The sequence below is a fragment of the Rhipicephalus microplus genome, chromosome X, assembly GCF_043290135.1.
Source record: "Rhipicephalus microplus isolate Deutch F79 chromosome X, USDA_Rmic, whole genome shotgun sequence".
NCBI lineage: Eukaryota > Metazoa > Arthropoda > Arachnida > Ixodida > Ixodidae > Rhipicephalus > Rhipicephalus microplus.
The window spans coordinates 459,604,260-459,631,073 of NC_134710.1; the positions used below are offsets into that span (position 1 = coordinate 459,604,260).

Below are 26,814 nucleotides of genomic sequence, written 5' to 3' on the forward strand. Positions count from 1 at the left end.
GATACCTATATGTTGTCATTTCTGCAGACATGTGCATTTAGCAGCAAATTCCTGTAGTAAAGTAGGAATTGTGAATACTTTTAGGGCCGAAGCTCCTTAAGAGCTAGCCTTGTCCGGTGATTTACCGGCGTCCACACTCGTATTACAACACCTGCTGCACTGCTGCGAAAAACTACCCGCACTGTAAGTCTGCCTATCCATCTGTCCGTCTATGCGTCGAACCGTTCATCAGGTGCATCCGCTCTTTATACCAGTCCCCGACTTCAACGAGACATCATAGACATCTACTCTTCGTGGAGAGATGCGTGGGTTTTCTTTACGTTCAACGCGCTTTGGTTTGATGTCAATTGACCTTTATTATTCTTTTTAGGTTAGTAGAAACTCCATGTGTGTTACCAGTAAGGAATAAATTTGTGGACATTTAGCTTTATAAGTGCTGACAGATGTTCCTATACAGTTTCAGCACCTGGTAGTTGTAGTAATTAATCGCAGTAAAACATATTCTCTCTTGCAGGATAAAGTGTATGCGTTGCAACGTCCAGTGTCAATGGTCGGAAAAAAAACCTAGCCTAATGATGAACTAGCTGAAATGCTATGTCAATCACCAAAATTCTTCTCGCTAAACCATGAATTTCCGCTCATTGCTTTACTTATATGATATGCAATAAAAAATAAAAATAAAAAGAAAACGATGGAGGCGGAAATGTCGTAGGCCCGTGTGCTCAGATTTGGGTGCATGTTAAAGAACCCCAGGTGGTCAAAATTTTCGGAGCCCTCCATTACGGCGTCTCTCATAATCATATGGTGGTTTTGGGACGTTAAACCCCACATATCAATCAATAAAAAATAAAAAACTGACTTACCGATAAATGTGTTCATGTGCACGTTGTGGTAACGATTATTTTGTTTTAAAGTGAAACATACACAGCAATTGCTTTTTTTTCACACTCGCGCACCAGCACATTGAAAAAAGGCAGGAAAACCGGCGTCGCCTGGTACAGATATTGTCTTCTACCCTGCTGTCTTCTACCGTGTGCCAGGTGCTTTGTCGCGCGATGAAATTCAGGAAGTTAACGAAAAGTTCAGCAGACTCACTTGACGACCTTCACATCTTTAGGATGACCCGTTCAACTCCGCTTATGGGGTTGACTGCGAGCCATTTTCTCTATCCTACACAAAAGCCACAACACACCGAAAAGCAAAGCCACAAGCGCAATCTCAGCCGTAAGCACAACGACAATCGATTCCCTCGGCTGCCGAATGACCAAAGCATGAGTGTTTACTGCAGTAAATAGTGTGCTAATCTCTATGGTAAGAGTATAGCTTACAACGGCTTGCTTATCGCCTAGAACTGTGGCCTGCGATGCACTCTTTGTAGGAAGTTCAGTGATTGGCGGATGAGAGAAGACGAGTCCAGAATAAAACTTCGGAAACAGATATACTTTATTTCGAGCAATGGAGTCCCGTGGGGCATAGTGCTTACCCTAGTATTCTAATGTGCTCCTCTGCAGAATGCTCGCCGGGACGCGACAGAGTGAATGGCAGCCAGACCTAGATGGAAATCGCCACTACGCTTTATGTCACTCCCCCACAGTTATTCTTGAGAAGAATCATTTTTAAACCGGGGACGTGGGTTGTCGGCACTCAGAGGAACAGAGCTTTTTGTCAAAGAACGTATTAGAATACCGGGGTTGGTTGCGTAGTCGGCGCTCGAGAAGCCGTGCAAAGCAATGCGCAACCAGCAGGGAATAAATTAGTCCAGACTGACGACTCTTCGCATTCTTCTACATGCGAGAAGAACCGAATCAAAACGCCGATATGTACATTCGTAATCTAGTGTTCCTGCGCATGAGGAACAGAAAATGCAACGTGGAACAACTCGCCATAAAATACTACGCTGCGCGTAGTACTCGACCAACGTCGCTTCGCGAACTATGATGTGCCCACTCTGTGCTTAATATCAAATATATGCGGCGACAGTCGAGAAAAACCAAACCCTCAAGGAGTGAGTGTGCGCTAAATGAAAGCTAGCCACATTAGGCATATTTAAAGACAGACACACCAGATAGGCAAGGAACAAAGGGCGAATAATATGTGATCTAGTTTCACAGCTCGCAATTCTTATTTGCTTGTACACTTTCAGACGTCGGCGCTTCTCTGAGGTGCACCAAAAGTTCAAGCGAAAGCCACTGCGGGTTATATCCCTTAACTCCTTCGCATTCAGCGCCGGCTCATGAATTAATAAGTGCTCGCTTGGGTTCCTGCGCGAGTGCTCTTTGAAAGCAAGCGTTTCGTAACTATAGAGGGCCTTGTTTCCAGAAAGAAAAAAAAAGATAAATGCATATGAAAAAGAACGGTCAGTTACGGTAATTTGTTCTCACAATTGCGTGGAAAGCACCGTGGTGATCTCAGCGCTTCGTATTTGGATACTTTTCGTTACCGCAAACACCGACTACAGAATCAGGTTACCCTCACCACAGGAACGAAGCAATTTCACTTACAGCGCGAAACCATTCGTAATGGCGGTCAAGTGCCCATTTGCTATCTGTGTAGCTTCGACATGATATAGACCTAACTTTAACACGCGCTACTAGGCCGGCAGTCGGCACTCGCAGTCTGCGACATAAGGCGCCGTCTTTAGGTGATCAAAAGGAATGCGCAACGAATTACGGCATTTCTAGCTTGTTCTCGCCTATAAGGCTTATGAAACGCTGCAGACGTGCGCTCGCACGTCTGAATTCGATATATTTCACGTGAAAACATTATAAGACACACTTTCACCAACGACAGTTATAGCCATCACAGGGATGTCTCATTTTTGGTCGCTGGGTCAGTGGTGCTAGAGTGAAAAGGTCACGTCACAGCACTGCGACACCGAATGATCGAGTTCCAGTTTCACACAGGTGCTGATATGTACCGGCACACCTCACAGCTTGACGACCGAAACCTCGCGCACATGCGCACTAGAGTTCCGTCATCACGCTGTCCATTCACAGTACGTTCACCGGAGGCCACAGGTGGCACCAGTGCAGTTGCCGCACGAGTCCGGGTCCCGGCTAAGTGAAGTGGCGGGGTTGGAGCACCCTCGGCCGGGTCCCGGTAGAGCGCTTGGTCACGTCACTTGTCCCATGGGCAGGCCTTGGTGCGCGCACAGGCAGTACAGCATGCCACAACCGGAACAGGCCGGACCAGCGGACACCGCACCACCACTCACTGTGTTCACTGCATCAGGGGGAACCAGAGGAAAGCGTATACACTATGGTTAGCCTATTCCCAATCAATTGGAATTCTGTTAGTGTTGTTATTTTTTTATTGCGATAGCAATTACACATGCACCGTCTCGATGAGTTATCGCTGTCATTGTCGCCGTTATTTCCCTATAGAGTCAAAATTCATCACATCCTATGCCCTATAATCACGAGCAGCTCGCGATCACTCGCGACGAGTGCAGCTGAAGCAGAAACAAAACGAGGCTGCCGTCTCCGACACTTGCCTGGCATATACGGGAACGTGTAGCGTGCGAGGCCTGCTGTCGATTGCCCATCAATCAAAGAGGAAACAGCATCATATCCTTCTTTTGTAAGGAACATTAAGGATTGCAAGAGGGAGCGTAGAGCGGTGGCAGGAGATTCATCGCTCGAACGACGCGGTGGCTGGTGCGCGCTATCTCAACAAGCATCAAGAAGGACTCGCACACTTGCTGAGTCCTCAAACGCTCACTTCGCATTTTTAGAATTGATACCACAAAAACCACTTCGGTATCTAGAGTGGCCGTATTTCTTGTACAGCGTTCAGTGCATTGATGCGAGATAGAGCGAAATTATTACCTGCTTGCCTTACTTCGTATACCATGACAATTTATTACTATCACATTCATTGCTTCATTCTTAAAGGAGTTATGGCACCCAATTTTTCAATATAACCTGTGTTATAAGGGTTAGTATTTTGATCATTCACAAATAGGCTGAAGTAATTTTAACGCGTTTGGTTGAGCACCTAATTTCATCTTGTTACACACACGCTAAAGGCCTGAAAGTTGGGCAACACTTACGCACTGGTTAGCCGAGATGTAACAAGCAGCTGGCTGTGCTACTGTCGATGATCAGTTAACAGTAATTTTCCGTTGTCAGCGGCGCGTGAAATCGGGACGTCTGAGCTTGCTGCTGCTAGGCACACAAACTGAGCGATCGGCAGTGGCTGCAATCGAAGTAGAAGACCATGGCGTCACTCCTTTCTGCACGTGACGTCACAGGCGGTATGGAAAAATAGTGGCCGTTGGTGGTGGGTGACATTTGCGGCTGGTGACTTCTGTGGCCCGTACTAATATTTTACAGTTCACGTTTTATATGAGTAAAGGCATAATGGAGCCTCTACTGTACTTCTGGCTTTCGTTAAAAGCCCCAAATTAACGCTGCATGGCGTCATAATTCCTTCAGTTAGAGCTGTGTCTTTTTTGAGTCATAGCTCTGCGCAATAATGAATGGTTTAAAAGTAGCGACTAAATGAAGGCATGAGCAGAATTGGCACCCCTACACAGTAAAAATTTTTACACCAAAAAGTGTGTAAAAAGGGGGCTTTAACGGTAAAGCAACTTTTGCAACACCCTTTAACACCCATAATTGATCGAGTTTTAGAAAAGCACCCCTTTATTTGGGTGCTTGCCTCAATAGCACCATAAAATTGGCTCTAAGGGTGTTTTTGTGTCTGAGAAGGGTGTAGGTGACGATTGATCAGAAGAAATATGCAGCAAAAGAAGCACATGGAATTATATTATCTGGAGTTTCACGTCTTAAGAACCACGATATGATTATGAGGGTCGCCGTAGTGGAGAGCTCCAGAGATTTTGACCATTTGGTATTCTTTCACGGGCGCTCATATCGCACAGTTTACTGGCTTCTACCTTTCCGCCTTGTCTAAATGCGACTGCCACGGCCGGCATCGAACCCGTAACCTTCAGATTGACAGCCAAGCAGCGTAGCTACTGTACGAATATGTGGACCTTGCGTTAAATGACGGCCTAGTTGACTTAGCATGTGTGAAGGTGCTCTCCGAATACAGCAGAATGCCAGCAGAAGCAAATCGCGTTTCATCTATAATGGCAAATAACTGCAATTCATGTTAGAAAAGCTTTCCTTAGCGTTGGTTATAAGCTACAGGTAACGCACACATAATATTCGCCCGAGTATGTGTGTGTTTGTGTGCGTGAACCTGCACATGTGTTCGTGTGTAAGCGCGATTGTGTGTACACCTATGCATGCCTGCTTGTGTATGTGTAAGTCCGTGCTTGTATTAAGCGTGCCTGTGCGCATGTGTACATCCATGCATGTGTACATTTACGGTGGCATGTGCGTGCAGCCGTATGTGTGTATATGTGTATGTGTGTGCGCCTGTGCATGTGTATGCGTGTGTATCAGCCCGTGCACCCTCGAATTTTGTGTGTGGGGAGAGAGGGGGGCTCACTACTTCTTAGTGTTTAAGGTCCCACACCTGTTCAGACTTGGAGTCTATATGAGAGGTGGCTTAAGGAGTGGCGGTGGTCAACGCATTGTACACGGGCAATTCATTACGTGGAAAACAGCTGCAAATTCTCGTACCTCATCATTGCTTATGAACTTGCTGTGGTAGTTGATTAGGTACACTGAGGCGCTGCTACACTCGAAAACGTGGGTTATGACCAATTCACGCGGAAAGCTGTAACTGCGCTTGTGCACAATTATTGTTTATATTAACAACAATTAACAAGAACGTGCCCTGCCTTTGCTACAGGTGCTTAGTTAGCTCATTGGGCAACCATATGGAATTATGTGCTCATCATGTGGTGAGCAAGAAGTGTGGTAAAACCTCAGCCCGTTTCGTGGTGCGTTACAAGCTTTTTAAACATCCGCGGCTGCGGATTGATTTGTTCCAGCTTCGACTACGCATTCAGTGTTTGCGGCACTATATACGGAATTGCCAGACACGGACAATGCGGAAAGGAACTCATCTTAAAAAAGGTGTAGCGATGCTTTCTCACTGATCCCACTGAGGACGAAAGAATTATCGTTTCTGGCCGTTCCAGGGTTGGTTTCCGCAAGTTTTGCTTCACTATTGTTCGCAGTCGCATTCCGTAAAAATACTCAAAGAACGCGAGGCCGTCAATTAACCTGCGCCGATGCGTGGCTGCTGGAAAGCAGAGTTGCCATTACCAAGGAGTCATTCTTGAAGCGCAATTTGATTGCCTTTCGTGTCGAAGCCAACACCGTATGCGCCATAGCGCTTGCCTTTCGGTGCCCTGTTGCGGGTTTACAGCTCATCCCGGCCAGGGTTGCCCCAGCAACGGCTGAGTAGACTCAAAAGAGCTGCGACGCCGCTGCCAGTGCCTCCTTCTTCTCTCTTTTTGTCTCATTCGTCTTTCCAATGCGTTGCGTTGGTCTGGGGTCTTGGTCACTGTGTGAGTACCAAAGAACAGGCTCATCTGCAATGGTGGTCACGCATGACTCCGTGTTCGTAGTGATGCTCGCATTAAGGAATATTCATAGAGCGGCGGACACGGACAACATGGGCCTGTTAACGGTGAGTGTACTGTTTTCGTAGGTAGTATTCACACAGCGCTAGCTGGGCGTCTGCAGCAGCTCTGCCGAAGTAGGCTGCCAGCCATTTACAACAGCATGCGTTCGCGGGCCTGTTGCAGATGCCCGATTAAACGTGTGACTTAACGAGTTCACACTGCTATGCGCGATGTTGTGTAAGTGCCTGCATCACTCATACAGTGAGTGATGTGATCACTTATCAAGGGCGTTTAGTTGCTTGTCGTACATTTTCTCTGCACTGCATGAAGTGCTTGATATCGTTGATTGATATGCGGGGTTTATCGTCCCAAAACCACCATATGATTATGAGAGATGCGATAGTGGAGGGCTCCCGAAATTTCGAAGACATGGGGTTCTTTAACGTGCTCGATATCGTTTCATTATGCGCTTTAGGCTACATCGTAATAACATTTCTATCAATACACGTATGTGCAACGTGCTTCTAGCAGGTGTAAGCGTTAAAAAAGAAAGACAAAGAAAAAGTATGTACAGAGGCACACTGTACGAAATGGCTTTTTTTTTTGCCTAAAGACGGTATAGTTTTAGGTGCTGATATGCCGCGATGCTACCTGCACGTACGCGTCAGTCCTTTAAAATATGGTTACGTAAGGTGAGGTAACTTAAGGAGGTTTTTAATGAGCACTGCGACTGCGATCACAGTAGAAGCAACGTCGTCTTCCTTCTCTGCCCACGCTTCCTTTTTTCCTAGTAGTGACACTTCGTATCATTTCTCCTGTCTCCGACGAAGCCCTCAGGGCAAGTCATTTTTGTATCCTTCGCGTAAACGGCTTCAGGCGGGCAACATGCGTCACCTCTGTCTTGCATGAACGTCGGCCACTAGTGGTGACGTGTGCAGTTCCATAGTTGACCTCACTGAGACGATGGAGTATCACAAACAGACCGGCGGAGTATGCCAGTAGCGGTTGGCTCAAGCCACGTCTGCGTATTGGGGTCCACACTCACACTAGATCACCGGGAGCATAGGTTACATGCTGGTCTTGACTGTCGTAACAAGTTTTGGAGGACTCTTGCGCTGCCAGTGTTCGTAAGCAGGCAAGTCAACGTGTCTCTTCCACACGACACAAAGTTTCCGCAATTGTGAAATCGTCATGGACGACAAAAGTAAAGATTGTGTCCAGCGTATGTCGATGTGTAGTGTAGTGATGACAAAGCGGCGATCGGGCTCAGGCGCATATTTATGAGACGAAGAAGACGACAAGAAGAGAACAGAACAGCCTGACAAAGAACGGGTGCTGTCTCTTTGCCTAGTTTTTCTACAGTAAAGATATCTCGAGTTCTGCGTGCCAAACCTAGATACAAATATGAGATATGCTCTAGTGCTGGGCTACGAACTTATCGACCATCTGGTGCTCTTGAACGTGTACTGACATTGCACACTACACGGGGCCTCCAGTATTTCACTTTCATCGAAAGGTTACCCACACGGCTGGGATTGAACCCGCGAATTTCAGGTCAGCAACCAAGCGCCGTAACCATCACACCACCACAGTGGACTGTTGCTCTTACGTAAGCGAACGCCTGTGGAAACGGAGTTGAGCGAGGTCTTCCCTATAAGAGACTCGGCGCCCCTATAATTCACTTGGCACAAACACGGTTTCGTCCACTTCTGCACAGCAAAGAAATGGCGCACAATGAATGTTGAAACAATGGTGTAATACGTGCTACCGCTTGGAAGAGGTTTAGAAATAACTTATTATCACTGTCATCAGCCGCACTATAATTTAGACGTGCGGGTACGTAGACGCGCACATTGACTTTTACATTGGTGTTGTGTACTTTGATGAAATCTGCCCACCTTTGAGAAAGACAAACAATAAAACCTCGCGTGAGGCGTTCAAAGGACTGACCTGATGAAAACAAAAGTGTGCATGCATTCATCTGCATAAGTGCAGCCAGGTTTCCTTCTCTCTAGAACAGTGTCCTCCTTTCTAGAACAGAGCCTGTCGATTTTTCCATTCCTTCCCAGCCAATTCATTTGAGTATTTATTCTAAGCATGCAGAGGGAACATTGACGATATGGTGTCACCTTGTCTAATTCCTCTCTGTATTGTGATTCCATCGCTTTTTTTTGTCAAGCAGCAAAGTGGCTGCGAAAAATTTGTAGATGTTGCCTAAGAATTTTGTCTTCGAAGTAGTTCTTGATGACGCAAAGCTTCAAGAGTACCGATGCCTGTACTTAGCCCATTTTTTTTCTGAAGTGTATAAGAGATGGTTAAACAGGGAATTTCCCTGGAGCCAAATGGACTTGTCTTCACTTGTGAAATGAGCACTAATTTCTTCGAAACTTTCATAATTTCTGAGTTTTCATTTTTTAAGTCTATGAAAAACATCTAAGAAGGATCTTGAAATTCGGTGATTTATGAGTTACGTGGCTTATCACAGGGCTATCATATAGCATATAGTAGCCCTTGCGGCAGCAGCTCCCTAGAATATAATGAGTTGAGTCATTCTGTTTTCCTGTTTGTAGTTATTTCCTCAATATATTGCGCAGCACTGGTAACAAGTTGATTCATTAATAATTTTGTGTCGTTGATCGCCTTTCGTGTCCGTCAATGTAAGAACCTCTCTATATAGAAAGGTACTATAAACATTCATATATTTCAAAGCGAAAAATGGTACCAGCGATCCTGAAATCCTTCTAATTATACAGCGCAGCCAAGCACGCTCAGTTCTTCTTCCTTGTGGTATCCTTATACGCGTATTCGCCGGACTAAAAAGACCAGTGCGTTTTATACCCGCTTGAGTTTCAACTGCTGGGAGCCCTCACAGGCCTTCACTCGCACATAGAGAACGTGCGACACGCGGGGTGAAATTATCGATTTGGTTTTCACGTGGAACACGATGACACGCTTAGAATATGCATACGATTACTACAATGCGATACTAAAAAATGCACTACACCACACCGGGAATCACTTTAAATCACGTTGTTTGCCCCTGTAGCAGAAGGCAATTAGGTGTCCACATCAGCACTGTTTCTCCAGCCAGCCCAGACGGCACCTCGTCGCTTTGGCGCGAACCATCAATGTTTTGTGAAAAACATTGATTTACTCTGTGGCATCAAGTGAATCTGAATAAAGATAGTCTACAGTGGACGCTTAAAGCACTTTTGACAACAAGAGCCCAGCCCTGACATTTGTTCTCACTTTCTGGGGGAGTGTAGCACCGAAACTCACCCTTAGCTATACGTTTAGTGCGAACTCGCAGTAGGCCCATAGTCTGTGTGTGCAGCGAATTAAAACGTAGGCACTAAGTCACATCTGCATTCCTAAATTTAGTACTAGAGGCATAACAGCAAATGAAGTAAACAAAAGCATTAAAATAGCGAATATCAAGTTCAGCATAGGGAGCTCTCGCCTCTCCGATATCAATTAGGGTGCCGTAGGCAGCACCGTTCGTTTGTACGGCAGAGCTCATGAGCTCTCTATTCACGGCCTTGCCACACACTGCTGACCAATTAGCGTCCTCGAATCAGCAATGCGGCTCAAGCGCGAGAAAACTGAGGCGCACCTTTTTTTGCCTGGTTGTTGAAGTACTTCTTTTGACGGGCGCGTGAGTTCTGGAACCACACCTGGGTGACGCGCTTGCTGAGCCCCGTGATCTGCGCGATGCGCTCCAGGTCCTGCCCGTCCGGGTTCGAGTCCAGGTTGAAGTTGGCCTGCAGCACCTGTAGCTGCTCTTCGGTAAAGGTTGTACGCACTCGCTTTGTCTTGGCTTTGGAGCCGCCTCCTCCACCTGAGCCACCACCAGAGCTTCCTGACCCGCACTCCTGTTCGCTGTTTTCTGCGGCACACGAAGAAACACAAATCAGTTCGTGTATTTTTCGTGGATTGCTTCCCAAACATGCACCGAAACGAGCCTTATATTCGCGCAGCATGCTTAACACCGCAGCCACTGATTCAAATCGTTGCAGCAGCTACATGGAGATCGCCGAGCACTAGTAAGTATGTAACGGTTCAATTGAACTGTGACAAGGAAAACCTTCTTTATTCTTCGCAGCCCTACTTGAAAAGCGGCCACAGTTGTTACTACGGGTTACACGATGGGTATTAAAATATTTTGACATAGTCTTCAATCAAATCTTTCATAGCTTCCGCGCACTCCGTTTCATGGACTCATGAACACCACACTGTGTCTGCTCCTTAAGTTAAAAAAATATGTCAAACTCACTCTGACTTATCAAACAATATACTTTGCACTTCGCAGTAACACTCAGCAAGTTTTTCTTGATACTACTCACTCTGATTTAAACTCGGTATATATTATTTCAATTAGACTCACTCAGGCACATTCTAACGAGAATTCTCTTCAACCAGACTCACTTTTACTAAGACTCAATATTTGATCTCAGTCTGGTGCGTCAATTGATGAGTAAGGTTCTCAACCAATGGTCGGCCCTCATGGTAATTGTGAACGAGCCCTTGGCGTATTTTGCCTTAAATGGACGCTGTCGCTCACCCCTGCATGCGGTGATACAGCGTGACAGGTTTTTCGTAAAAAAACTACATTATTTAATTTCCAGTTAGAACGCAACCTTCACCAGCTACGTTACCGCGTGTAAAAGAAAGCTGGTGGCAAGGTCGCACTCATTATTCAATGGCGACAGAACTGTGACAATGCATGTGTCTAGTTACTTTAATCGTTCGTCGTAATCAAGCTCACCGTCACACGTTTTTGTTTACCGTCTGCGATATCATATCTCTTACCTAACGACGTAATCAAAGTGCACTACTAATCTCGACAATTTGAAAACAGTGTTTTAAATGAAAACAGTGTTTTAAATATTTGTGGATTCGATGCTTGGATTAAGGTGTGAAGGGCAAAAAAATGGCACTTTTTTCTGACCACTCTAGCAAAATCTTTTTGTATATTTGAATGCGTGTCTCTCTGGCGGAAACAGGAAATAAAATAATAAGGTGCATGTGCTGATTCTTCTTGAAAAACTTCAACGTGACTGCAGCAAGCACCTTGTCTGCGTCGCAGTGTTTGGCGAATGCATGGCGTTGCTCCACGGGGCCCTGACACACTTTTTTAAGTAACCACGGAACGAATGCACTGGAAGAGCTCATTGCCTAACGAAGTTAACGCCGCAAAATTTTTGAGAATCCGTTCAGTGCAATTGGAGTTACAAAGATTTGTCGCATGCTGCAATTGCATTCTCTCTTCTCTCGTACCGACGAAGCCGCTGGAAGCTAAGTAGGAAGGAATGGCAGGGGCAAATAAAAACGTCACGTGCACCTCGTGACCTTGACAATTTTTTTTCTATTTTTTTTCAAATGCGCAGCTTTTTTTAGTGTGACCGCGCACATGCGTGCACAAGTCGCAGCCTTACGCGGCGATCATTGTAAAGAACGAGCGCGCCATGTTCAAGTCAGGCAGAGAAGAGAAAGCAATTTTTGTGAATTTCAGGTCGCGTGCTGAGCTATATTATTTGCCTCGCGTGTTGTCGGGAGCTTCTACTACCGGTGGGCAGTGTTTTCTGACCATGCTCAAAAAGTGTTGCAAGGTTAGTCATCGTTAAAAAACTGGGTGCTCTTCACAATTGAGATAATGGAGTTAATAATTTGCTCCATTATTTCACAACCTGAAATAATGGAGCTAATAATTTTGATGAGGTATGATACTTTTATCGCACAGACAAGGCTCCCACTTCCTGTTTAGGTCGACAAAAGGAGGAAAATTACGTTTTTACGTGGGCTGTTGGAAAACTAGGTAATCAGAAGTACTGCTGATGGCTGCGGCTTTGACACACTTTTATATATGTGCGGAGGGGATGCTACTTAGCATCTACCGCATGACACTAACACCAGCACAAGTTTAACTAAGACTTTCTCAGAATAGAATAGTTTGCGCCCTGTTTTGCGCGTCAATCAGTTTAACAGACACTCGTGGATCGGGCCCGCCCGCTCTCCTCGTTTACTATTGCCGCGTTGCTGTGCTCACTGCGCCACGCCACAGAGCGCCATAGTTCGCACAGAGTTTGACCACATGATGAAGAACTAGAGGTTGTTTCATCACGCAGCTACTATGTCTCGCTGTCAAACTCGCCGCGCATCATAAATGTTACAATTTTGCTTGTTTGTGGAAAAGCCCTTTCTCCAGATTCGTTACTATAGACGAAATCTTCACTTGCAAATTTTTGAAGAAGCAGTAGCCTGTTCATTTGCTTATCTCTATTAGTCTTCTATAGAAGCGAAACAAGCTGCACGCCCATGCTGTCTGGGCACCATTGTTCCCTTCGAGAGTGGAAATTAGCATACTTAAAGAGACACGAAATAAATTGCCTGAAAGAGCACAAACACCCATGATACACATCCGTTGGAGGGACGATGTTTCGTTGGCCAACAGATCGCGCGACGTTCTCGTGGACATGGCTGCACTGTGTGAATGTTGACTAAGTGGCGGTGCTGACGCGTTCGCACGCGGCCGTGCATTCAAAAACGCCGCACATGTGTTTGCGACACCGCTATGCGTTCTTGTAGCCATTTCATAAATGACGCCTTTGTACGCCCCACTCTGTCTTGCTCTCATAAGTGCTGCAGTGTTAACTTTTAGACACTTATTTTCACATGACGATCGTGCCATGCAGCAGCTTCAACTGAAAAAATCAACAAAGTTTCAAACTAACTGCGAGCAGAAGACAGGACAAAAACAGGAATACGTACGTATACAGATGCAGTGAACATTCAACTGATCATAGTTACGGACAGCATGTGATTTATGATTTATTCGAAGTGACAAAACAATAAAGCAGTTAGCCTTTTCGGCGTTAACCCTTTCAAGTCCTGAATTTATGCATCTAAGCATTCATGCCCCTTCTACGAGTACCACGCTGAAGATTTACTGCAACAAATTTTTACTTAGTCATCATTACGAGAAATCTAATCTAGCAATTATGTGTGGTATCCAAATATTCTCCTACTAGGCAACAACAGTACTTGAACTACTTCGGGAAAAAAAACCTGTGGGAGCGTCACGTTGCACGAGCAGTCACATCAATGGATGGAATATTGTGTGTGGCAAAAGGACACCATCGCACCAGGTATACCCCATGAAACGCACAGTGAATGTGTTGGCGAATCTTTTCACCTATTACAGCCAAGCTCGGCCTTAATTCGTGCTGATGATCAGTAGCTGGGTCAAATGGGTAGCTGGTAGACGCCTTTACTAGGCTCGCTACCACGGTCATGTCTTGGAAGGAAATGAAGCGTTGCTGCCTCCCACAAAACCGAGTGGCCTTGTCCTTCGGAACTGGCTACAGAATATGTTCGTGCTACGGAAGTACCGGGTCCACATGGTCGTCTCACCGCAGAGCGAGAACGATGCAGCAGCGACGCAAGCGGTGCAAGCCTGGGCGTGATTTGGCCGACACAAATCACACTCGGCCATCAATGTGGACAAAAGTCAATATCGCACAAAAGACTAGCGAGGTACATACGTTTTAAGCGGCTGTCACAAGACGGGCGCTTATTATAAAATGACCAACAGCCAGTATGGAAGCCCAATGAAGGCAGTGTCATTAGTTGGGCGTCCATACTGGCTGTCGCAAGGCTAAAATAAAGTTACTGTCGTTCGCAAGGCCTAGCAGAATCCCAGATTTCACGAGGTATCTACGCAATTTTTTCGGGAGGTTTCATCAACAACCTAGTTTGGCGCGTGTGCTTTGTGTGTGAATGTCAGTGTCACCTGTGAGAGATCATTTCCGTTCGGAAGGCGTCAATTCCCGTGCTCTAGACACGATGTGATGCCATCCGGAGCACGACAACACGCATCTATAAGTTATCCACAGTTACACAAAACAAACGTGATTTTCCATCATTTTCTGTACAATAGAAAAAGAGATAGACGTGTTTACAGCAGAACACCAGAAACACGGGACAGGAGAAGAGCAAAAACACCTGTGTTTCTGGTGTTGCCCTGCAAACAAGCTCACGATGAATCCCAACCAACTGGCCCAACCTACCGTCTTACTACAAAAAGAGATAGCACTGATCCGATTGCGCGTAAACCGGGTTCCCGTTATGTGACGGCACTGTAATTTTTTCATGATTGTTCTTTGTAGCGTTTACACTACGCAACATACTTCGCTGCAAAGTACTTCTGAGTGAAAACTTTTCACGCTTACTTCTTTCAGCCTGCCTATGACAACAGCCTCCTTTTCAATAAATATCATGAAGATATACGAATAAGAAAACTAACCTTATTTGTCAATAACTTTCGATATTTATAGGGGGTGTTATTTTCCATCTGTGGAGCACACCCTCAGAATGGTGCGAGGTCTTTTGTTTTCGTATGCTTACAGGCAGTGTTCAAATGCAATCAGCTGTGACTCGTACGAGCCGAAATTCCCTGAACTGGCCACACCGAAATTGATGTGAAGATAATGTATGCTTTCCACAAAAGGGTGCAACAATGACGACAGTGCCCAGTTCTTTTGTGTTCTACTGCAGAGCTAGTAGGTTCAGCAGTGGTCGTATTGCGGTGTGCGTATATACAGATGTACCAAGGTGTCCGTTCACGAAACCACGGTAGTAAGAGTCCCCCATTCATCTGAAGGGTATATTATTGAGAAAAGTAGATGGTTCGTATACGCGAGTATTGCATGTATACCCACCGTCGTTGGATCCGGAAGCCCCGTCGAGTAGCTCGAAGTAATGGCTTTTGCACAGCACCCGTCCGTCATGCAGCGCGAACTCCTCACCGGTGGAGAGCTGCCGCTTGCAGGCGTCACAAGCGAAGCAGGCCAAATGGTAGACCTGCTCACGGGCACGCCGGACCCAGTCGGAGGCACCGATGGCCCGGCTACACTTGGCGCACTTGGCAGCGAACTGGCTGCGCGAGCAAAACAAAGAAGCTTTGAGAATGATACAGGCATATGTTCGCACATGGAATGAGCGTACTTCACCACTCACGCTAATTTATCTCACGCTTCACACTCACTCACGTTCATACAAATGTCTACTCACACTTATGCGTACACACTCGTGTTCATAAATGTGTTCACTCTCACAGGTACTCAGTTACATACTCGCATCGATTCACACTCGTTAATATTCATGTTTACTCCCACTCCAAGCTACTCATGTTCATGATTACATGTACTCACACATGCCAACTCACGCTGATACATACGCGCGTATTCACGCTCATAATCAAATTTCAATCACAACTTCTGACTAAATTCATACACATGCTCATGGCCGCTCACTCCTGTTCAAACTTACAACTGCTCACTCACTTTTATTCTCTCATCTGTTCATACGCACAGCTTCTGACTCACTTTCATTCTTAAGCGCTTTGCTAACGCTCATTTTCATCACTATTCACTATCACCGGTGCTCACTTTCATGCAAAAGTCATTCACCACTTGCTTCTCGCATTCACTCACGCTGCTCGCGCTCACCGTTGGTCAGAACTCACTCATGCTCGTACTGACGTCTACTTGTTATTGTGACGTCTACTTACGCTTATAATCGCATTCGCACTGACGTCTTTTTCCTCTGTATTACTCAGACTTACTCTTCCCCACATTTACTGGTGTTCACGAATCCACTCACTTTGTTCAGTCACTCATATTTGCATCTACTCAATCGCGACGGATGTTATTCGACACTGCAGGTACTCCTTTTATTGCGATAGGAATTATATAGACACTCTCGGCTAGATTTGGCCACTGGCGTTGACGTGGGCGTCAGCATCGATGTCATGCACCGTATAAGTATACGTATGTGTATATATGAAAACGCGAAGAAAAAAGTTCAGTAAAAACGCTTTGGCGCGCACAATCGAACGTGGGACCTCCGCGTCGTGAATGCGAGGCGTTAATCACTGAGCCACCGAGGGGTATCTTCTTCAGCAGTCAAACGGCAAGCCCCGCCGTGGTGGTCTAGTGGCTAAGGTACTCGGCTACTGACCCGCAGGTCGCGGGTTCGAATCCCGGCAGCGGCGGCTGCATTTCCGATGGAGGCGGAAATGTTGTAGGCCCGTGTGCTCAGATTTGGGTGCAGGTTAAAGAACCCCAGGTGGTCGAAATATCCGGAGCCCTCCACTACGGCGTCTCTCATAATTATATGGTGGTTTTGGGACGTTAAACCCCACATATCAATCAATCAATCAGTCAAACGGCAAGCTATTTATATCTACCACTCACCGCTGTTGGCGGGCATTTGGAGGGAGAACTACTGTGATTTCACCCTTGTCAGCAAGATGTAAAAATGAGCGTGCAGCAGCTGTCTCATCTCTCATGCTTACTTTGATCCAGAGAGAGGAGGGGATCATCATTTATAAGAGTACAGCGCACCACGACAAGGACACAAAAAGAGAGACACACACACGCGCACACAGCGCAGAAGTGGGCGATCCCTCGTGCGCCCTTCTCTTCCAGTGGGGAGGATCACACGTCATGAAACGATTCTGTAGTAGTTTTGGGGTGCACAAAGGTCATTTCGTTTGCGAAAAGGGCGCGCTTTTCAGACACAGCGAAGTAGGAGCTGAGACGCTTATCTTCGCGTTCTCATATGTCTGTGAGTACGTTTGATGCGTCATTTGTGCGTGAGAAACGCGAGGCACGTTTCGCTTTGCTGTGACTTTTTATTGTTGCTTGCAGGCACTCACTCCTATTCAAAGTCACGTCCATTTAGAGCTGTCATAATCGCTACACGCTTCTTTTACCTATATTTTACAAAGCTTGCTAGCCAAATGTAGAGCGCAGAAAGATAATCATAAATTTAAAACAACTGTTTAAATTACGCGTACCGTGTTCCTTCGGGAGGTTGGTGATAAGTGCCTAAGCACTTCTGAATAGCTGATAATCCATGCATGTATATACGTAATAATTGCATAATTGACAATCGGAGTCTGCGCAATCGGGCTGCCAAGCTCGGTTGGCGGCCCGTATGTGGAACTAGTCGGGTGGCTCCCCTGTGCCCTCTCTGGGCTAGAATAAAGATATTTCAGCATCACCATCAGTATGGACAACATATGCGAAACGTTGGATTCAGCTCTAAAAGACTGGGGTTAATGTCAATTTATCAATTGTTTTGATTGTGTGTCAATCCCGTGTCATAAATTCTAGAACTGTAGATAATCGAAAGCCACATATTTCGTGAAATCATCCCAGAGCACGCATTCCAAGAAATAAGCGCCTACAAGCTTTACTGACTTGCAATTTGTACGTCTTCTCACTGTTCTGTATTGTTGTCGGTCTCGTGAGGTCCTGTAGAGCTTATATTTGGTGTAGAGAAAATAAAATATTGTGGCAGCTTCCCATCAATGGTGTCAAGCCTAAATAAACAACGGAGCAGGGCGACCGTCCTTGTTTCTTTTTACTTTTCTTTTTTTGTCGTTTTGTCTATCTCATCACTATATATTTTTTAACAGCAAAGCTGCTTAAGCAGCTCATTACTTGTTCACACGGTACCGAAAAACTGTCACCACTATAAACGGGCATGTACCACAAAAAGTGAGTTCATCCCGCTTCTCACAAATGGTCCGTGGAAATTCATGTAGCCACACTTAGCCAAGTGAACTGGCATGTGCCACCAACATTTTTGTGGACTATCAAAAAACTATTCTCGCTATAAATATGCCACAGAATATGTGCAAAGCCAACTACACACAACTCCCACTAAAAAAGAACAAAAAATAACAGTTGTTCCTAGTGCGAATAAAACCGAAGTGAAATGGGACAAAGAAATGGGCCTGAGAAATGGGACGCAAACGAATTTGCCCGTCATCTCGCTGCTAGCTTCTATGAACGCGGTAAGGTGGAGAGTAGACGCTGCTGTATTCGCAGGCGGCCACGACGGAGCGAGTGAGTATGCAGCGTGCGCAGCGCAGTGCGAGCCAGCAAAGGCAACTGAGCATCCACTGGCTGGACGACAGGGCGAAGCGATGCGTTCGCTGGTTTCAGGGGAGATGGCAGAGACCAATAAAGAAGGTGTGCTCCTGTCGCAGCGAATTGTGCTCACGCGCGGACCAGTTGTTTTGCTTGGCGCACTTGTCTAGCGCTGGCGCAGGGGTTCAACATTGATGGGTCGTTTCATTGTCTTTTCGTGCCGCCGGCGAAGCATTCATATTGCATAAATATTTGGTGGTGTGGTGCGGGCCCAAGGAGCTTCGCCTTTCAAAAAAGGCGGGAGTTAGCCCAACAAATGGCTATAAAGCGACGGCGGAGAGCCTAAGACTGCGTGCGTATTGATGATGATGTTTGGTGTTTTGTGGAGCAAGAGCCATCTGATGGTCAAAGAGCGCAGGTTCATGGGACTAGAGATGTGGACAATGATTGTGATTAGCGACTGTATAAGGACCTTAAAGTTCTTCGAGCTAATTCAGGCAAAAACATCATCATCATCATCATTATCAGCCTGACTACGTCCACTGCAGGACAAAGGCCTCTCCCATGTTCCGCCACTAACCCGGTCCTGTGCTTGCTGCTGCCAATTTATACCCGCAAACTTCTTAATCTTCTCTGCCCACCTAACCTTCTGTCTCCCCCTAACCCGCTTCCCTTCTCTGGGAATCCAGTTAGTTACTCTTAATGACCAGCGGTTATCCTGTCCACGCGCTACATGCCCGGCCCATGTCCATTTCTTCTTCTTTATTTCAACTATGATATTCTTAACCCCCGTTTGTCCCCTAATCCACTCTGCTCTCTTCTTGTCTCCTAAGGTTACACCTACCATGACTATGTCAATAGTCAGTATGCCATATGACTATGCCATAGTCAATAAAATCATGACTATGTCGTGAAATATGTGTGGTATCAATGAATGATGATAGTTTGGGATAATGAAAACCATGGTGGGCACGTAGGGCATTAGCACAAGTGCCTCGATCGTTCACACCCTTGCGTCCAAGGACCGCGGGGAAAGTGTTTGTTCAGTGTAGCCATCACAGCCGAGACCTCTGTGGAAAGGTCATGCTACGGAATGCATGTGTATCACGTGAAAGGTACGTACGTCTCTCAAAGAAGCTAACAACGATTTATGTGTGAAAAATGGTTCCCTACTCACGAACATTACAGTGTGAAGTGGTATCTGTTGTCGGTAGGGTATTGGAAAGTGTTGTCTTCTCAGCGTGTCTAGTTATTTAGACTGGATCAGAATGTGAAGTACGGTGAGCACTTCTCCACATCTATTACACAAAGGTGTATCACCACCACATAAAAGAAATGAATGTGTTGTGTATGCATGTCCTTTCTTAACCTTGTAAGTATCACTTCTGCGTGGCGTAATATTTATACTGGTGGCCAGTGACCAAGTTGCGGCTTCATAACATGCAGTTTATTACCTCTGTGTGTGTCCCATGTGATCTGCCGAAAACCCCTGATATTTTGTTTTTGAAAAGGTCTCAAGTCAAGTGCAGAAATTGGTCTCGACGTATTCGTAGCGGCTTTGTTGGCAGATCCAGCTAGCTGGTCCACCAAAGTGTTACCTTGTATTTCGCGGGGCCCTGGTACCCAGCAGACTGCAACATGCTGTTTGGACGAGCAGACTGAGCATAAAAGTGAGCAAAATGAGACAAGAACGATGTTTTTGTGCGCTTTAAGAGTTTTCATAGCTTTTACTACGCTTAGGGATAATGTGTATATTATGGCGTTCGGTAGTTTTATTTGTATAATGTGTTTAACGACCACAAGTATCACACAAGCTTCGCCAGTAAAAATTCTTGTATCGGAATGCAGTAGGCCGGCTTCCGAAAAGGATGGGCTGACGGCTGCGCGCGACACGGAAGTGTTGGACTTTGAGGCATCTCTAAAGTGCTCGGGACATGTGTATTTATGTTGTAGTTCCAGGAAGAATGTTTGAATATGTGCTTTTGGCACGCGCTTCGTAACCTCTAACAAAGACACGTCGCAATCTAACGCCTGCCACTGCCACTGTGGCAGGCGTACTGCGGGAGCCATCAAGCGGTGTTCGAGTGGCACACCGGCTTCGTTCGCTAAGCCCCTCACACGGAGTGAGTAGGGCTGTCCCATAAAAGGCCGTTTTTCAAACACAGCATTACTTGACGTGTAATTATTTCTCGAATGTGATGGGTGATCGTTGTATGCGTTCATATTTAGATTATATTTAAAAGACATGTACCGCGTCTGTAGGTGGAGCGACCATTCGTTCGATTCTACGTACAGGCTTTCCACGGGGCTAGTGCGAAAAGCACCCGTAGAGAGGCGGATGCCTAGATGATGAAGAGGATCAAGCATTTTAAGGGCTGTAGGTGTCGCAGACTGATGCGATATTGCCCCATAGTCTAGGCGGGTACGTACGACGCTTTCATACAGATTTATTATACACTTTTTGTCGCTTTCTTACGTTGTGCGACAGAACACTTTTAGAAAGTTCATGGCTTTTATGCACTTGTTTCTTAATTATTTGATATGTGGTATGAAGGTTAGCTCGGTGTCCAAGATGAGGCCTAAGAATTTGCGTTCGGTGCTAACAGAAAGGCGTTGCCCACGCAGTTGAATATCGGGTTCGGGATGAATACCTCTCTTCCTGGAGAACAAGACACACGTGCTTTTCTGTGCATTCAGCCGGAACCCATTTTCTTCAGCCCCATGGGAGACTTTTTTCAAACCAAGCTGAACCTGGCGCTCACACATGGCCACATTGCAAGATCTAAAGCCATGCTGGACGTCATCGACATATGTACATTAAAACATATTGCGAGGTATGGACAAGCGCAAATAATTCATTTTGATAATAAAAAATGTGCAACTAAGTACACGACCTTGGGGCAAGCCTGTTTCTTGGACAAATGTTTGGGAAAGAACGTTGCCAACTCGAACACGGAATGTCTGGTTTTACAAGTAACTTTCTATTATAGCAAACATTCTTCCACGCTCGCCAAGGTGGGGCAGGTCTCTTAGTATTTCAAAGCGCCATGTTGTATCATATGTCTTTTTGATATCGAAAATAACAGAGAGAAAGTATTGCTTGTGAACGAAATTGTTTCTTATCTTAGCCTCGATACGAACAAGGTGGTTGGTGGCGGATCTACCCTCTCGAAACCCGCACTGAAATTGGTCGAGCAAAAGGTCTGTTTCAAAGAAATGTACAAGTTGCCATTTTATCATTTCTTTGGAAAAGTTTGCACGGGCAGCTTGCAAGTGCAATAGCCCTCTACCTCGAACCTGAAGAAGTGTCCTTGCCCTGTTTCAAAATGGGAATAACATTAGCCTCTTTCCAGGAAGTAGGGATAGCGCCAGAGAACCAGATATAGCATTGTACAAACAAAGTAAGGCTTTTTGAGTTTCGTTTGATAGGTGTTTTAGCATTTCATAAATATACTGTCAGAACCTGAGGCGGAAGAACTACTGAAAGAGTTTAGTGATGTTTGAAGATCAGCTAAGCTGAAAGCTTGGTTGTATGCCTATAGTATTTTGTACATTTGGGGTCTAGTTTCTGCTTTTCTATTCTTGTTTTGTATTTTTGGAAAGAATCACTATAGTGTGCCGAGCTAGACATATCTTCAATGTGTGCGCCCAGGAAGTTCGCCTGATACTCCAAGCTGTCACCATGCGTGTTTACCAGGGGGAGTGAGTGTACTTGTCTTCCTGCTACCCTACCAACCGTATTCTAGATTTTAGCCTCCTGTGTATATCAAGTGATCCCTGACAAAAACTTCTGCCAGCTTTCTCTTCTGGCCTGCCGACGCGTTTTCCTGGCTTGAGACTTTATTTTCAGAAAGCTGTGAAGATTTTCTGCTGTCGGTGAGTTTTGAAGCAACCTCCATGCTCTGTTTTGCTGTTTGCGCGCGTTTCGGCATTCAGAGTTGTTTTCGTCGTTTTCCAGGGTGTGCATTCGTTTGTGGGATGCATTTTGTTGCAGCATAAATCAAAATCACTGTGAAGTAGTTGACAGCAGCATCTATTCTTAAAGTACATATGTCACTCTAACGTAAACGAGTGGTGGTATATTACTGTTCCCAGTCGGCTCTGTTTTAGAGCCATTTGGGATGCCGTGGTGGACAATAGGTTGATGTAGTGCTCGAAACTACTGGGGCAGGGTCACTTCCGTAGGGATTACTGATAAATTTACACTGAAGCAGCGGCATAAGAGACGGTGATGCTATGATAAAATCTATCGAGGAGTAGGTATTATTAGCGAGATTATAATAGGCTGGTTCTCTTCGATTCAGAAGACACGCGCTCGACTAGAGGAGGAACTGTTCAATCAATCGACCACGCGCGTCGCAACGAGAGTCACCTCATAGCCTGCTATGCGCATTCAAGTCTTCAAGGAGAACATAAGGCTCGGGAAGTTCGTCTATTAAGGACTAGAAATTACGTTTTTGTAGGTGATAGCTCGGAGGTACATAAAGAGTACAAATTGTGATCAGTTTGTTGAAAAGCACAACTCGAACAGCCACTGTCTTAAGAGATGATCAGAGTTGAAAGTGTCTGCATGTAATCCCTTGATTCACTATATTGGCAACATCTCTGCATGATGTCATGGCATTATCACGGTTTGTTCGAAAAATAACGTATATGCGTAGAAAGTTGGTGTGTTTCAAATTGAGGTTTGTTTCTTGTACACACAACGCTTTTGGTGAGTGTTCGTGTAAAAGTTCTTGGACGTCTTCAAGGTTTCTGAGAAGACCCCTGACGTTCCATTGCATAATTTGAGTATTCATGGGGAATGTAAAGTAGAGCTGTGTGTACAAAAAGCGAGGGGCTGTCTAGGCGGGGAGTTTGAATTCAAGTAACAGGGCTGTCATCAGGCCCCGTTATCTGCTTTTTTTTCTTTTCTTGGTGCACTCCAAGGAGCCACGCTGCTCTTCCGGCACCAAGGGTACCGACGTATCTATTGCCTCCTCGGAGGAACTGGATGGCCGTACGTGCGAGCTGGTTGTTCGAATTACGGACCTCGCCTAGTGAGGCGAGGCCTTGAGACCTGAAGACCCTGGAGTCTCTGGTCTCTGTTTGGGAGTAGGTGGAGTATTCTGGACTACAGGGGCAGGTGCCACAACCGCCAGCTCGGTATGCGAAGGCCGAAGGAGTGACGAGGGCTGGTGCGGCGGTGCCCCCTGACGCGCCGCATCTGCATATGTAGGTGTGTGAAACATCGTTGGCGCAAACTTGAAAGAAGATGAGAGAAGAGACTCGGAAAAGTGCACACTCGCAACTGACCTTATTGAACTGAAGCTCATCTTACGAAACCCTCACGCATGCATACAACCACACGGAAAGCCTGAACAACTATAATCACAACCTATTGGATGGGAAAGCAAATTCGTTATAATACAATGACAGGGACAGAACATTGATACATTGTTCGCCAAATTGCCTAACACACATCGCCTCTGCCAATTTACGTGCCTCCTTGTCTTTGCTTCCTCGCAAGATTCGCAAGTAATGGTTCACGCGAGCACTCCTTACAATTCTGCGGCAAACGCGAACCCGTGCCGTCTCTCATTGACAGCGCATGTTTCCTTAAGCGATCGTTTGCACATTGGCCCGACTGGCCAATGTACACTTTGCCACAACTGAGCAGGATCAAGTAGACAACACCTACCAAACAACTCAAAAACTTTATTTCGTGGTTCTTTACATAATCAGCACTTGGTACGCCACATGAACGAGCACAAAAACGCGAAAGCCTCCGAGGCGCCGAGAACACGACCGGGACCTCAAAACGAGAGGCGACGTTCTTCAAAGAACGGGCCACTCTGTGTACATAAGGAATGACAACAGGGCACTTCTGTGTTTTTCCCCTGGTGCCTTAATCGCCGGTGGCGTCATGCCGAAATTTCGGCAGTAAAGCTTCACATACTGACGTTACCACCCATAAAAGTAAACTCGCAAACACGATCCCGGAAATTTGCACTCTGAAACTTTCCTCAAGAACGTGGTGGCCAGACCTGGTAAGAGCCAACTGTAAATCGTGCTAGCAATGGCCCTTTTCGCTACTTTAGAATGAACGGAATGATACGGCAAAAAACCTTTCTGAGCACGAGGGTGATACATCCAACACACAGGGTTTTTGTCAAGATTGCAATGAAGATCTAAAAAATGCAATCTGTCATTGACGGTAAACTCGTGGGTAAACTTGAGCCCTTGTCTAAACGCTCTAAAGTAAAACAAAAGCAACACATTGAGATTAGGGTTCATAAAACTCATTTTTCAAGACAACTGAAAATCATCCACATATATGCTCTGCACGAGAATCTTGCTAATAAGCAAAGACAAAGTGACACGTGAATTGGCAGCGGCGATGTATATTAGGCAATTTGGCGAACAATGTATCAGAGTTCCGTCCCTGTCATTGCATGATACTGAATTTGCTTTTCTATATGATAGGTTGTGATCATAGTAGGTTGGACTTTTCATGTGGTTGTACGCATGCGTGACAGTTTTCATAAGATGAGCTTCCATTCAATAAAAATCAGTTGCGAGTTTGCACTTTTCCGAGTCTCTTCTGTCGTCTTCTTTCAAGTTTGCGCCAACGATGTTTTTACGCAGTTACACACCACTTAGCCCTACAGCTTACGTAACTGGGCATATGTAGGTCCACAGAATGGTGAGACTTGTCGCCATGCTTCCTCAAAATGAAATGTTCTCCTTTACCTTCAAAATAATTATGTCTTTTTCTTTCTCCCAGTATGCGCAGGAGCGTGAATATGTGGCATGGTTTTCTTCACAGTTTACGCAGTGCGGCTTCATTTTGCAGTTCTCAGACGCGTGGCCCAGGGCTCCAGATTGTGCACAAGTCTGGCGACCACGACAGCTCTTAGATTCATGATCATACCCCTAGCATTGGAAGCAACGACGAGATTTTGGTATGTATATCCTAAGAGAGGTCGTCTTGTACACTGTTTGAATGAATTCTCGCAGTTTACTGGAAGCAAACATGAGTAATAAATGTTGCGTTGGTGTTTCCTTATCTCTTCTGATGATAGTTTTCTGTACATTAGTCACATTTTGGCTCTTCTCCGCTCCAAAAGTTCAGTTTCGGTCAGGTCAAGTAAGTCTGCGTCATATAGTACTGCGCGAGTTATGCTCATTTATATGTAAGGTGTTACGGTGATCGGTACGCCACCGAAAGTTGAGAGACCGTCTAGCTTTTGAAATTGTTCTTTTTCTCGAATTTCGAGAAGAAAGTCCCCGCTACCAATATTGGTTACCTTGCATCCAGCCCCGAGAGTTTTGGTAAGACACCGGGCAATTACGAATGGAGATACGGTCCTGGCTTGCATTCTAGTATTCTCCCAGTGAATGACGTTGATGTGAGGAAATCTTTCTATTGGCTGGTTGAAAAAATGAATGTCATCGGTGCGTACCCGATTCAAGCCGGTACACTCGGTAAATAGGAGGAATGCCCTATTCATGCCGGTCCTATTTTTATTCAGCAGCGTTGGCAACCACCCACCACAGAGCCTAAAGGGGGATGCTGCAAGTTTGCGGATGCTGAAAGCTTGCAGATGTCAGTCGTACAACACTGCCATAACCCAATGCGCCTAGACCAAGGTAGGCCATTTGGACACAGTTAACCCTTGCAGCCAGGAAAACTTGAAGTAAACAAAAGAGAGAAGTAGACAGGACAGAATAATTGACAGATAAAGACAAAATTGTAGGGGAGAGAGATAGGAAAAGGTGACTGCGGATTTCCCCTTCATGGGTGGGTCAGGCCAGGGGTGCCGTCTACTTGAAGCCAGGGCCAAAGAAGTGTGTTGCCTCTGCCGGGGAGCCTTAATGGCCTGATCACCCAGCGTCGACTCAACCCCCAGGATACCCTTTTCCCCAGACATGGCTCAGCAATGCACGGTTAGGCGCGGGAGAGGTCAAATCCCCCCGTTGGCTCGAGTCTGTGGTGTCGCTACGTACAACTTAAGCATACGAAGAAACGGCAAGAAGAAATAGCGGCTGTTCACTCGTTTAAGGCCAACAAAGACCTGGAAACAACCTGCATCACCTGGATAAGGCCAATAAATGACCTGGAAGCTACAGATTAGTCTTCAGAATCGGCTAGTTTTGATGTCTCAAGAATTGCACGGTGTATACTGAAAGCTGCTCCAAGTTTTTTTCGTTTTTTGTTTCTCCTTGGCACTTGTCTCCTCTTTCTTCCTATCTCTCTCTGTGTTTTTTTTCTCTCTCTTTGTGTAGTTTTCGCTTTTTACCGATCTCTTTTGTGGGTGTGTATGTTTCATTCCCTTTCTCATTGAGTGTATTTCTATTCTTTCCTTTTTTTTCTGTCTCTTACTCTCTCTGTACTGGTTGTCTTCC

General features: G+C 45.7%; 1 protein-coding gene across 1 annotated transcript in view; it reads right to left on the minus strand.

The window, feature by feature from the left end:
• Positions 1-1,419: 1,419 nt before the first annotated feature.
• Positions 1,420-26,814, minus strand: part of Awh (LIM/homeobox protein arrowhead) — a 74,865-nt gene continuing 49,470 nt past the window's right edge. The window contains exons 2-4 of the mRNA XM_037414292.2: positions 15,205-15,422; positions 10,101-10,373; positions 1,420-3,222 (exon numbers count right to left, since the gene is read on the minus strand). Of these exons, the coding sequence (XP_037270189.2) occupies positions 3,113-3,222; positions 10,101-10,373; positions 15,205-15,422 (601 nt within the window). The 3' untranslated portion in view covers positions 1,420-3,112. The remainder of the gene's footprint in view (positions 3,223-10,100; positions 10,374-15,204; positions 15,423-26,814) is intronic.